This window comes from Neopelma chrysocephalum, unplaced genomic scaffold, assembly GCF_003984885.1.
Source record: "Neopelma chrysocephalum unplaced genomic scaffold, ASM398488v2 Primary Assembly neopelma1_138, whole genome shotgun sequence".
Taxonomy (NCBI): Eukaryota; Metazoa; Chordata; class Aves; order Passeriformes; family Pipridae; genus Neopelma; species Neopelma chrysocephalum.
In genome coordinates, this window is record NW_020897800.1 from 5,225,741 (window position 1) to 5,237,688 (window position 11,948).

At 59.6% G+C, this 11,948-nt stretch overlaps 3 protein-coding genes across 3 annotated transcripts in view; 1 reads left to right on the top strand and 2 right to left on the bottom strand.

Moving 5' to 3' along the window:
- SIAE (sialic acid acetylesterase) overlaps positions 1–3,971 on the top strand; it is a 9,160-nt gene extending 5,189 nt beyond the window's left edge. The window contains exons 2-10 of the mRNA XM_027699259.1: positions 395–559; positions 1,567–1,730; positions 1,814–1,952; positions 2,039–2,222; positions 2,512–2,621; positions 2,705–2,838; positions 3,056–3,210; positions 3,289–3,484; positions 3,561–3,971. Coding sequence (XP_027555060.1) covers positions 395–559; positions 1,567–1,730; positions 1,814–1,952; positions 2,039–2,222; positions 2,512–2,621; positions 2,705–2,838; positions 3,056–3,210; positions 3,289–3,484; positions 3,561–3,836 — 1,523 coding nt within the window. The 3' untranslated portion in view covers positions 3,837–3,971. The remainder of the gene's footprint in view (positions 1–394; positions 560–1,566; positions 1,731–1,813; positions 1,953–2,038; positions 2,223–2,511; positions 2,622–2,704; positions 2,839–3,055; positions 3,211–3,288; positions 3,485–3,560) is intronic.
- Positions 3,972–4,223: 252 nt separating this feature from the next.
- On the bottom strand, positions 4,224–8,613 carry PANX3 (pannexin 3). The gene is made up of 5 exons (XM_027699263.1): positions 7,468–8,613; positions 6,696–6,838; positions 6,393–6,607; positions 5,588–6,252; positions 4,224–4,746 (listed from the first exon to the last, which is right to left on the bottom strand). Exons 1-5 carry the CDS (start codon positions 7,646–7,648, stop codon positions 4,685–4,687), a joined length of 1,266 nt encoding a protein of 421 aa, XP_027555064.1. The 5' UTR covers positions 7,649–8,613; the 3' UTR covers positions 4,224–4,684.
- Positions 8,614–8,710: 97 nt separating this feature from the next.
- Positions 8,711–11,855, bottom strand: RPUSD4 (RNA pseudouridine synthase D4). Its single transcript, XM_027699244.1, has 7 exons — positions 11,694–11,855; positions 10,530–10,695; positions 10,116–10,317; positions 9,843–9,936; positions 9,618–9,768; positions 9,284–9,381; positions 8,711–9,163 (listed from the first exon to the last, which is right to left on the bottom strand). The coding sequence occupies exons 1-7, from the start codon at positions 11,853–11,855 to the stop codon at positions 8,978–8,980; spliced, it is 1,059 nt and encodes a 352-aa protein (XP_027555045.1). The 3' UTR covers positions 8,711–8,977.
- Between the last annotated feature and the right edge of the window lie 93 nt (positions 11,856–11,948).

An 11,948-nucleotide genomic window follows, 5' to 3' on the forward strand; every position in this document is an offset into this window, starting at 1 on the left:
GAAGGTGTCTTTGCCAGTGCCACATGCCTGGTGTTTCCCATCCCGCCCTTGCCAAACTTTTTTCCCAAGGGAAAAATACCTCAGAACATATTTATCAGCAAGGCTGGGCTGGCAGAGATGCTTCCATGCTGTTATTGGAGGAATTTTTACCAAAATCTGTGTCCAAATCTGTGTAACACAAGATGTAACACACTCTCTGTGCTTTGGGAGATGAATTCTCTCATGAGGACTTCAAATCCCGCCGCTTCCTCATCTCTGGGGTGATTTTAACCACTTAAGGCTGTCCAGGAAGCTGTAAATTGAGCGGATTCTCATATAATCTGTGTTTGAGAGGGAATATTTAAGAGGCTGTTTTCCTCTTGGAGCTGATGTTTGCCCTGTCTGGTGATTCCAGGGGGGATGCTCAGCTTCGCCTCCTACTACGGCGACCACATGGTGCTGCAGAGGGAGCCGGCGGGGGCCGTGGTGTGGGGCCACGGGGAGCCGGGGGCTGTGGTGACCGTGACTCTCTCAGGGGCTGAGGGCCTCGTCATCATGAAGAAAACAGCACAGACTAAAGGTCAGTCCTGGCCCCTCACCAAGGACTGGTTGGTTGTGGTGGCCGAGGAGCTCGTCCGAGCCCAAACTGGAGCGGCTGGTGGGGTTTGTCACCACTCCAGGTTTGTCTCCTGGGGGTGCAGAGGTGATGATGACTTCTCCATATCATGCTTTCCCCTCTGCAGGAGATCTAGGGGGGTTCAGCCATCCCCGCCAGCGCCAGCCTTTGCTCACTTTGGTTCCCAGCAGCGGATCCCGTGGGCGCCCAGCGGGAGCCGAGCTGCCGCTGGAGTGGGTGGCACCGCACAGGCTGGAGCCGAGCGGCGAGGCTGCCGAGGGGAGAGGGGGGATCTAGCTCCTCTCCCCATCAAAACCATCTCTGGGGAATCTCCAGAGCACTCCTGGAGATTTCTATCTGTGCCCCCTTGGGATCTCTAAGCCCTGAAGGATGTCGCCCATGCAGGCAGAGACTTCCTGGGGGCTGGGAGGGCTCAGGAGCACCTCAAATCCCAGCTGCTTCCCTGCTTAGAGAGTTGGGGGCTGCTCATCACCTTTGAGGGGGCAAAACTGCTGCCCAAGGGCACTTCCACAAGCTGGAGAGCCTGGAGATGTCTTATGGGAGAGCAGTGATTCCAGGAGATTTGCAGGATCTGGCCCAAAAATCCATGCTAAGCTCCAGCAGAATATCTTCATGCCTCAATTCGGCACCTCTAAAATTAGCCAGAGACATCTCGGTGTCACACACACCAAGCTGCTCCTGTAGTCCCGGTTCCTCCCAGCAGCTTCTGCTCTGACACACATTTGTTTTCCAGATTTTCTTTTTTAACCCCTAAATTCCTCCAGGAGAAAAGACCCTCTGATGGCAGAGAGCTTCCAAAATCCATTTCCCCAGCCTGGCTCTGTGGTGGGGAAGCTTTTCCCTGCTGCCTGTCCATCCCACTGGTTGTTGGCCGCTCATCCAATATCCCTGTGAAGGTCTTGAGATCTTTATAGGGCTGGTAGAAGCTAAGCACCATCCTCTTCCTTCAGGACCTTCTGGGACATGGACAACTGTCCTGGACCCGATGGATAAGGGTGGTCCCTACGCACTGACGGCCGAGCAGGGCTCAGAGAACGTGACGCTGCGGGACATCTACTTTGGGGACGTGTGGCTTTGCAGTGGGCAGAGCAACATGGCAATGACAGTCCTGCAGGTAAGGCCCCACGGCATGGATCAGGCAGGATCAGGCAGGGGTCAGGCAGGGAAGCACCTCGCACGCTCCCTCCCCTTCCCCAGGTGGCCAACGCCAGCCAGGAACTCGCCGCCGCCGCTCGCTATCCCTACATCCGCATCTTTGCCGCGGCGCCCGCCCGCTCCGACGTGGAGCTGGAGGACCTGGAGCAGATTGCCTTGCCATGGTCCATCCCCACGGCTGGTGAGTGCAACGTGCCTCCAAAAGAAAGCCTGGAAGCAGCTTTTCCCCCCCCTTTTTCCCCTTGCAGCCCACTGTTTCTTGAGCAGAAAACCTGGGCCACGGGAATTTCACCTACTTCTCGGCCGTGTGCTGGTTGTTGGGGCGCTCCCTGTACGAGGCTCTGGGGTCCCCTGTCGGGCTGGTGGAGGCGGCCTGGGGGGGGACACCCATCGAGGCCTGGTCCTCCCACCAGGCTCTGCAGGCGTGCGGGCTCCCGGAGGACATGGGGAGGTGAGAGAAGGTGCTGTGGAAACACCTCTTGCCCTGCACCACGCTGCTTTTGGGGAGTATCCTCATCCCTTCCCACCCCACCTCCTCTCCTGCTGTCCCCTCTGTGCATCATTTGTCCCCCTCTGGATAAAATCCCCTCCCATGCCGACAGCGTAGGGCAAATCTAGGTGGGTGGAGGGGGAAGATGAGGACTCCAGAGCTCCCCTTTGACACCGTGCTTGCTTTAACCATGAAGGGTTAAGCCCCCCTTGTGCTTTGCAATCCCTTTAAGCTCAGCTCTGTCTTCCAGCACCTCCCCACACTGGCATCTCTCCGGCCCACAAACGCCATCCGTGCTCTGGAACGCCATGATCCACCCGCTGCTCAACATGACCCTGCGGGGCATCGCTTGGTACCAGGGTGAGCCTATTTCCATCCCCCCGGGGTGGAGCAGCCCCCGCTGTCCCATGGGGCTCTCACCTGCCCCTCCTTCTGTGGGACAGGTGAGGCCAATGCCTTCCTGAACACGGATCGGTACAACTGCACCTTCCCCACGCTCATCGCCGACTGGCGCCGCGCTTTCCACGCCGGATCAGCCGGACAGACGGAGCCGCTCCTGCCCTTCGGATTCGTGCAGGTTGGGTGCATGAGAAGCAGGACCCCCACGGGGTTGCCTAGGAAGGTTTTACCCACCCTTTCCCGCACTGGAGGCCACATCCAAGCTGGCAGCAGGGAGAAGATGCTGTAAACGCACGGGCAGGTCCTGCTGGGTGCCGAATTCCAGGCAGGGGGCCAGAGTGGCCATTTTTGGGAGTGATGGCTAAGCCGCTCCCTGTTCTTCCCCTGCCTTGCAGCTGTCCACCTACCGCCGTGAGAGCCCCGACGACAGCTTTGCCCGGCTCCGCTGGCACCAAACAGCCGACCTGGGGGTTGTTCCCAATGCCAGGATGCCCGGCACCTTCATGGCCGTAGCCATGGATCTGGGTGATGAGCGCTCTCCCTATGGCAGGCGAGTCCCGGGCCGGGGTGAGGGTGTAGGGATGAAGCTTTTGGGTACCAACCCCATCTCTTTCCTCTTCCTTGGCAGCATCCACCCTCGGGACAAGCAGAACGTGGCACACCGGCTGCTGCTGGGCGCCAGGGCTGTGGCGTACGGGGACAAAGACCTGGTTTTCCAGGGGCCGTATCCCACCCGGGCTGTCCTGGAGGTGACCAGGGGGCTGCTGAACGTCACCTACAGCCAGGAGCTCATCTGCCGTCAGAGGGACGCGCGGTCATTCGAGGTGAGGGGTAGGAAATCCTCCCTGAGGGGCTGGGAGAGGGGAAGGCCACACTGATGAGGGTTTCTCCCCTCCCCAGGTGTGCTGCTCCAGCCAGGCATCCCCGTGCCAGTGGCTGCCGGCACCGGTGGTGGCTGTGGGGTCCCGCACGGTGACACTGGCCCTGGGTGGCTGTGGGACGCTGGTGCTGGGCCTGCGCTATGCCTGGGCTGAGTGGCCCTGTGAGTACCAGTCCTGCCCCCTCTACAACCCCCAGGGGCTGCCTGCACCCCCCTTCCTGCTGGACACCCTCCCCACAGGCAGCACCGACGGAGGGAGGGAGCTGCTTCTCCTCCCTGGCTCTGGGTTCTCCTGAGGGATTTAGGGGAGAGGAGGGACCTCAGGCTTCTGGGTCCCCTTCCGATCCTGGGAGGCAATGGGCTCGATTACTGTCCTACTAATTAAACAACTTTCCAGCTCCTCTTTGGCTTCAAGCCAAGGCTGCAGTGGGGGGAAAAAAAAAGCCAATTTACAATTAAATTTATGAAAAATGATTTTAAGAGAAGCAGCAGGACACACCAATGGGAGCTGAACCCCTCACTGCTTCTCCCCCTGCCCGTGGAGCTGGTCCTGGCTCCCCAGGACACCCCATTTCTCAGGGAATGGACTGCTCACCCCCACAGCAGGGTGCTTGTGGGATCCAGGGATCAGCTTCCAGCTGCAGGGTAGAGGGGGGAGAGAGGAGCTCTGCCAAAACCCCACAGCCAAAGACTAAGGCTGGGCTAGGAGAGGGAGCTGCAAAGGGTGTGACTGCCTTCCACCTCCCTCTGTTAATAAACAATAAATAGTAAATAGTTAATAAACCAGCTTATTTTATTCCTAGATCCTTTTTTTTCCTTCAGAGGAGTACCCTTTATTCCTCCATCCTCCCCCTCCTGCTGTAACAGCAGGGAAATTTGTGTGGAAGAGGCACATTGTGGCACTCAGTGCTTGGAATAAGAGAACCCAAGAGGTTCTGCACAAAACACTGAATGTTTAACCCTATTTTTCTGGAAAAACATACATCAGAAGGGAAAGCCCAGTTGCAGGAAAAGCAGGTGGGCTCAGCCCAGCTGCCACATCACAGCTGTGTTAGAACCAGGGTAATGCACTCAAGCAATGCTGGAAAGAAGGATGTGGGTCAAAGTGGATCCTGGGATCGCAGGATCCCTGCCTGCTCCTGGATCAGGCAGAGCCAAGTGAGTCCCGGGAGGGTTTTCCCATCGTTTCCACTCCAGGCTTCGGTCCTAGACAGGGCGGGAAGAGCAGGCAGTTATTTAACAGGGTGATGGCACACTGGGAGCTGGGCTTTCTCCAGCAGTGTGCGACTGGCCCATGAGCCAGGTGTGCTGGCCCCACAGTTGCCATGGCAACGAGGATGTGAAATCCAGCTCGATCTGAGTGGTTTTTTTAAACCACAGCTCAGACTGTGTGTTCAGGGCCAGGAACGGAGCCCAGGCCTCCCAGCTCCTGCCTGCAGGGATGGGCTGTCTTACACAGCCTGGAAACCACTGCCACGGGCACCGGGGATCCCTGTGAGATCCCAAAGGAGGCACCCACCTCCCCAAAACCCAAAGCACATGGGAGAGAGAGCAGTGAAAGCCCCAGGGATGTGACTCTCCCTTGGAGCCTGGCTCCCTCTCCGCACACAGCCCCACTGTGCCCACCAGTGCCAAGCAAACGGGAGAAGGGACCAGGCACGGCATCCTTGGTATCAGCCCCCCAGGATTTAAAGCTCCCAATCCCACTCCAGCAGGCTGAGCTGCCAAAAACAGGGACCCTCGTGGCCCTGCAGTTTGCCCAGAGCTTGGATTTAAGTGGCAAGCTCTCCGCTTGCTGTTCCTATAGCAACTCCTGCCCACGCCTGGGATTGCAGTAGTGTTACATCCCAGCTGCCAGAACCCTCTCCCAGAGCTGTCAACCCTCACAGTGACCCCCAGCAGCCCCCCAACTACCCCCCAAACACCTCAATGTCTTGGCAAAGGGTTTAGGGCAGCGGTGGATGGATCCAGCCCCATTCCCGAGGTGGGATCTGGCAGTGTGGGAACCAAGAGGAAGAGGGAAGTTGTGTCTACCCAAAGAGCCTACCTAGGGCTGTGCCGTTGGAGAGGGCTGTGCCGCCCTCGGCCTCGGGGGTGCAAGGGTGGTGCTTGGGCTTGGTGGTCTCCAGCCCGGCCAGCAGCGTCATGAAATCGATGACGGTGTCGATGTCCTCCTTGTTGGCCGTGGCTTCCCTCAGGGCACTGACGGCGTTGAGGCGGCCGAAGGAGGTCAGCTCGGAGATGTTGGCGCGGAGGAAGAGGAGGATGACGTTGAGGTCGTTGAGGGGGCAGGTGAGCATCCTGCGGCTGAGCAGGTCGAAGGCAGGCAGCATCTCGTAGACGGAGAGCAGCCCCTTGTCCCACTGGCAGAGCTGCAGGGCGTTGTAGATGACGACGGGGATAAGGAGGAGGTAGACGCTGCCGACTGAGAGGCTGATGAGCTGGAAGATGGAGAAGAAGACCAACTTGCAGGGGATGAGTGGGGGGATGTGGGGCTCCGCCTGGAGCAGCCCTGTTTTGATGGAGCAGCTGAACTCATCCTGGAAGAAGATGTTGAGGTGGAGGAAGACCAGGTAGAGGCAGGTGGCAGCCAGGAACAGGAGCAGCAGCAGGTTCCTTAGGACGTAGATGACCGTCAGGGCGTGGGCATGCTGCTTGCAGGTCAGGTACCGCTCCAGCAGTGGGAACTCAAAATACCTCTCCCGGCGGGCCCTGGGGGCAGAGGGACACAGTGGGAGTGAGAGCCACCCCCCAAACCTCACTGCTTCACCCAAGTACATCCCGGACACAGCCACAGCCACAACACCCCAAGGAGGGACTCCAAGGGCCGCGGTGACCCAGCAGGGCCTCACCTCTCGTACTCCTCCCAGAATCGCTCCGGCTCGGCGCTGGCCTGCTGGACCTTCCTCATGTGCTGCACCAGGCGCACCGAGCGGTTGTAGGATTTATCCAGCTCGTCGATGATGAAGAGCAGGTCAGAGTGCAGGGCGGGGGCGGCGGCGTAACGCCACAGCAGGTACGGCAGGTACATCAGCACCGCCACCACCAGCAGTGAGTAGGGGAAGACCTGGGCAAAGGGGACGAGAGGGCATTGAGGGTGTGCAGTGTGCACCCAGGTGGCACTTGGGGGCCCCCAGACGTGACTTTGACCCTACCTTGAGAGCCCAGAGGGACTTGGTGACAGCGTGTCCCTCGGCATCAAAGCCGTGGTGGATGAGGGAGTCCCAGCAAGCCGTGTCAGCGTAGGCAGACTGCTTCCCCGTGAAGTTGGTGGGAGAGAAGCAGCTGATCTGGGAGCCTGGGGTGAGGAGGAGGAGGAGAGTGAACCTCATCAGGAGGGTGATTACATCTAAGGCATCACTTTGAATTAAAAAAGCCTTTTTTGTGGTCATTTTGGAGCTGCTTTTCCTCACTGCTGCGTTTCCAGCAAAGACTTTTCCATCTCTTCCCAAACACAAACCCTTTGTGCACAGTGGTGTGTACACAGTGCCGGGAATTAGAGACCAGCCAGACTGGAGTAAAACCAAATCCCCAGGGGAAGCAGCAGAATGTTGGCCGAGGCCAGATTTAGCCATGACACACCATCAATGCATCCCTCTGTGCTGCCAGCACCCTCCTCCTAAATAACCCCATGGCACCCGAAGGTGCTGGGCACGAGCAGCTGAGGCTGGGCATCGATTCAGCACTGCTCCTGGGGCACATGAACAGTCTAGCATGGCTGTTCCCGGGCTTTCCCAGTGAACAGTGATCCATTAAAAACAATCAATAAACACCCATGACGCAGAACAGCTCCTAAAACAGGACTTCCAGTCTGCTCCGCCTTGGATCACGACATCAGCACGAACACGAGGGGTTTGCCGTGACAACCAAACCCCCGCCGGCGATTGCCCTCAACCCAAAGATCCCTTTGGAAAAGCTGCGACTCACCAGCAGAGAACTCCCGGGCAAAAGCCAGCGAGACAAGGCAGAGGGGCAGCCCCACAGTGACAAACTTCAGCAGGCGATCGCTCGGCAGCTCCAGCCGCAGGCCCTTGGCTCGGGAACTGCCGGGATCCGGGAGCAGAGCGTCGGAGAGCATGTACTCGGCAGCCGTGTGCGAGAGGGACATTTTGAAGCGAGGAAGAGGAGACGCTGGCAAGTGCTGCTGGTGCCTGGCAGCTCTGGTGTCACCTGAGGTGCGACCGGCTCAGGAGGGAGCTGGCCGAGCTGAGGAGTCCCTGCCGAGCGTTGAGTCCGATGGCTGCGAAGGACAGCTCAGACAGGGCGTTAAATCGCCCTGTAATTACAGGGGAAGCCTTTTCACAAATAGAAATAGAAAATCCCACCCCAGCAGCGGGCTGGGGAGGCAGAGTTCCTCCTCGACAGCATTCCTCCCCGGCAGGGTTCCCGCCCGGCCTCGACCGCTCCGGCTCCCCGCGGTTTTACGGTTTTACGCTGCTCTCTCATCAGCCGAGGGATTTCTGGCGCCGTGGCCCGAGGGCACGGGGGTGCCTGGCTATTTTCAGTGGGAGGCAGTGGACAGGGCACTCCCCCAGGGAGAAGCCCCAGATACACAGTGGCCCCGTGGGGTACAAAGAATCCTTTCCAGCACCCAAACCAGCTCGAGGGGACCTGCTGCCCCACCTTAAGGTCCTGGCACAGGCCAGGAGTCACCAAACGAGGCAATTTTGAGGCAGATCATCAGCTGCAATTCCCCAGATTGTCAATCCCTCCTCTCGCCTCCCTCTGGAGGCACAGAGGGAGGAATCTGGCTGCGAGAAAAGCTCCCAAGGGCAAGGGATCCCAATAAGAGGATCTAGAAACAAGGGATGGGGTAACTGGAAGGGGCAGTAGGACAGAGCAGTTTCTCCCAGGAGCACAGTCAGTGCCCAGAAATCCATGCTAACACTGCTGGCAGCACAGAGCAGGGCCAGTCCTGGAGCTGCTCAGCCCAGCCAAGCCGAGGAACTCCCCATGCAGTCTCTCAGCATAGTGAAAAAACTCCCCAGCCGCTGCCAAATCGCACTTTCAATGGATTTTCCAATGAAGGGACTTTCCAAATCTGAGCTAAACAGCTCTAAAGGGAAAAGTGATGGCTCCAACCCATGAGGGGCTGCACCCGGGTGTGCTCAAACCTGCCCAGGGACTGAGTCCCACCCAGCCTGAGCACAGAGACACACGACACCTTCCCTCGAGGGAACCGGAGCTTTTATTGCTCGGAGACAAGTCCAAAACATGGATCAGGCAGAGCCCAACGTCCATCCAGCCTCCTTTGTCTAAACTAGAGGCTCTTCAGTGTGCCCAGCTGCTTTCCTGTGCCAGAAGCACACACAGGCACCTGCTCTGAATCCAGCAACACCAGCACAGAGACTGTAGGCTTCACCCCACCACTGGCTCCAAGGTGGGCACAGCCACTGCCACGTCCTGGACATGAGGAGATAACCAGCCCCACTCCTCGTCAGTCCTTAGCAATGTCCAGCTCCAGTTTCCTCAGGGTTCTTTGGAAGAAGGGGGGTGGTTTGCAGACGAGGTCTATGGGCTGGCCCAAGGGCAGGCAGAGCCGGTGGGCATGCAGGTGCAGGGGCAGGTGCCGAGCCTTGCTCTGCTGCAGCTTCAGCCTCCTCAAGGTGAGCACAGGAACCTTCTGCAGCAAGGATGGAAACGTCCTTTCAAAACCCCAGCTCTTCAGCTGGGACATGAAATCCCTGGCCCACAGGGAGCTGGGGGACACAAGGGGTTGGATCCAGTGCAAGATCTGCCCTACCTGGGGCGCCAGCTTGCTCCAATGTGAGTATTTGTGATCCCCCAGGATGGGGCACCCCAAGCCATAGGCCAAGTGAACACGGATCTGGTGCTTCACCCCTGAGGAGAAAACAGAAAGAGGAGAAAAGTGACATCCAGCTGTGCCAGGCCTCACCTCCCACCCACCACCCTCAGTGCTGGACAAGGCTGTGCCGAAATTGCCGGCAGCCAGAGAACAGCTCAGCAGCAAACCATCGCCCCAGCAGGGCTTATTCCCAGAGCCTTGTCCCAGAAAGGATTCAGGTCACGTCTAACGACGAGTTGCCACTTCCCAGTGCTGCTCCTGGCCCCCTCACCGGTGATGGGCTGGAGCTCCAGCAGTGAGCAGGCGGAGGCGCTGGCCAGCCGGCGGTACCGCGTCACCGCGCTCTCGGCGCTCCGGTTCCGGCGGATTTTCACCTCCTTCCCATCCTCCGGACACAGGCGGTAGTTGGGAGCCAGCGTCATCTGAAGGGCAGTGAGAAGGTGAGCCAGGGGAGGCAGGATGGAGTGCCAGGGGTGCCAGGCTGGCATGGGCTCACCTTGTAGTGCGACTGGTGGCTTTGCACCTCCTTCTCCACGATGGGGATCTCCACGATGCCCTCAGCAGGGTCCGGGTCCCCCAGGATGATTGCCCTGGGCAGGGAAAGCACAAGTCTGTGGGGTGTCACTCCTGCAGGAAGGGAGCCCTCCCCTCTGCCCTCTCCCACCATGCAGCCCCATAAAACGCTGCTGCCCCCATATCCTGAGGACTGTCCCCTCACCCCTTCCTCAAACCCTCTTCACAGCCCCTTCTCCACCCAAACCCTTCCTACCAGTAGATCTTCTCCACCTGACGGGTTTTGAAGAGCAGCCGGACCTTGTCCGCTGTCTCCTTGTTCCGTGCCAGCACCATGACACCCGTGGTCTCCTTGTCCAGCCTGTGGCAGAGGTGGAGGGGCTCAGCTCTCATGTTCTCCAGCATCTTGGCCAAAATGGGCAGCACGTCAGCGATGCAGTTCTTGATGCCGGGGCCGCCTGTGTGACCCACAGCAGGGCAGTGAGGGGAGTGGTCACAACCCCACGCACCCTAAACCACCCCCAAGGTATCCTGGGAAGGGGAAGGCTGAGATCTGAGAGTGACCAACCCCAGGAACCCTCCCTGGGAAGAGAAACCCCAGAACAGGGAGGACAGAGACAGAGGATCCTGCAGTGCCAAGGAGCCATTTCCACTCCCCCCTCTCCCTCACCGTGCACGGGGAGCCCGTAGGGTTTGTTGATCACCACGATCTCCTCGTTCTGGTACACAGTTTCCTGCTTGAGGATCTTGGCCAGGACGTTGGGGTGAACCCGCTGCAGCTGCTGGCTCAGCGCGGTGAGTTCCCGGAGCTGCCGCTGCGCTGGATCCTTGGGGATCTGAGGAGAGAACAAGACACTCAGCAGGGGATAAACGGCTCTTGGCTTTCACACAGAGCTCCAGTGGGACCTGTAGCCACTCGCCTTCTGTGTGCACCTGTGTCATGCCCGAGGGACAGGGTGGCATCCAGAGGGACCTGGACGAGCTCGAGCAGTGGCCCATGGGAACCTCATGGGGTTCAACAAACCCAAGTGCTGGTGCTGCTCCTGGGTTGGGGCAACTCCTGGGATTGATCCAGGCTGCGATGAAGGGATGGAGAGCAGCTCTGGGGGGAATGACTTGGGGGTGCTGGTGGGTGAGAGGCTGGACATGCCCTGTCCATGTGCCCTGGGCTGATCCCACAGCGTGGGCAGCAGAGCAGGGGGGGATTCTGCCCCTCTGTCCCTCAGGTGAGACCCCATCTGCAGAGCTGCCTCCAGCCCTGGGTTCCCAGCACAGGGAGGATGTGGAGCTGCTGGAGAGAGTCCAGAGGAGGCCACAGAGATGCTCCAAGGGCTGGAGCCCCTCTGCTCTGGAGCCAGGCTGGGAGAGTTGGAGGTGTTCACCTGGAAAAGGGAAGAGTCCAGGGAGACTTGAGAGCCCCTTCCAGTGCCTAAAGGGGCTCCAGGAGAGCTGAAGAGGGACTTGGGACAAGGGCCTGGAGGGACAGGACAAGGGGGAATGGCTTCCCACTGCCAGAGAGCAGCGTTAGATGGGATATTGGTAAGGAATTCCTGGCTGTGAGGGTGGTGAGGCCCTGGCCCAGGTTGCCCAGAGAAGCTGTGGCTGCCCCATCCCTGCAAGTGTCCAAGGCCAGGTTAGACAGGCTTGAAACAACCGGGTCTAGCGGAAGGTGTCCCTGCCCACGGCAGGCGGTAGGATGAGATGGGCTTTAAGGTCCTTTCCCCCGCTCCATCCCGGGATGCACCACCCGAGCCCGCTCCCGGGACGGCCCGCGCGGGGCACGCCGGGAGTTGTAGTCCAGTCCCTAAGGCCGAGCTGGCCGCTCTCCCCTCACCTCTCGCCGCTGCCCCGCGCTGCTCCTCAGCCGCTCCGCCAGCTCCTCCGCTCGCAGCCCTTCGGCCTCCCGTACGCTCTCGCTGAGGCCACGCACCGCCCGGGCCAGCCCCGCACCGCCCCGCCGCCAACAAAGCCGCGCCGTGCCGCCCGCCGCCGCCATCTTCCTGCCCCCTTCCCCGCGTGCTCCCGCCGACCAATGGCGGCGGCGCGGGGGCGGAGCCTTGGAGGGCCTGTCCAATGGGGAGGGGCAATG

Excerpts from the sequence above, each read along its gene's own strand:
- PANX3 (XM_027699263.1), bottom strand. The coding sequence starts at position 7,648 with ATGTCCCTCTCGCACACGGCTGCCGAGTACATGCTCTCCGACGCTCTG. Across the intron at positions 6,839-7,467 it reads TGCCCGGGAGTTCTCTGCTG|GCTCCCAGATCAGCTGCTTC; the intron begins GTGAGTCGCAGC and ends TCCTCACCCCAG. Across the intron at positions 4,747-5,587 it reads CTCCAACGGCACAGCCCTAG|GACCGAAGCCTGGAGTGGAA; the intron begins GTAGGCTCTTTG and ends CGCCCTGTCTAG.
- RPUSD4 (XM_027699244.1), bottom strand. The coding sequence starts at position 11,855 with ATGGCGGCGGCGGGCGGCACGGCGCGGCTTTGTTGGCGGCGGGGCGGT. Across the intron at positions 9,769-9,842 it reads GCCACCAGTCGCACTACAAG|ATGACGCTGGCTCCCAACTA; the intron begins GTGAGCCCATGC and ends ACTGCCCTTCAG. Across the intron at positions 9,382-9,617 it reads GGAGCTCCAGCCCATCACCG|GGGTGAAGCACCAGATCCGT; the intron begins GTGAGGGGGCCA and ends TTTTCTCCTCAG.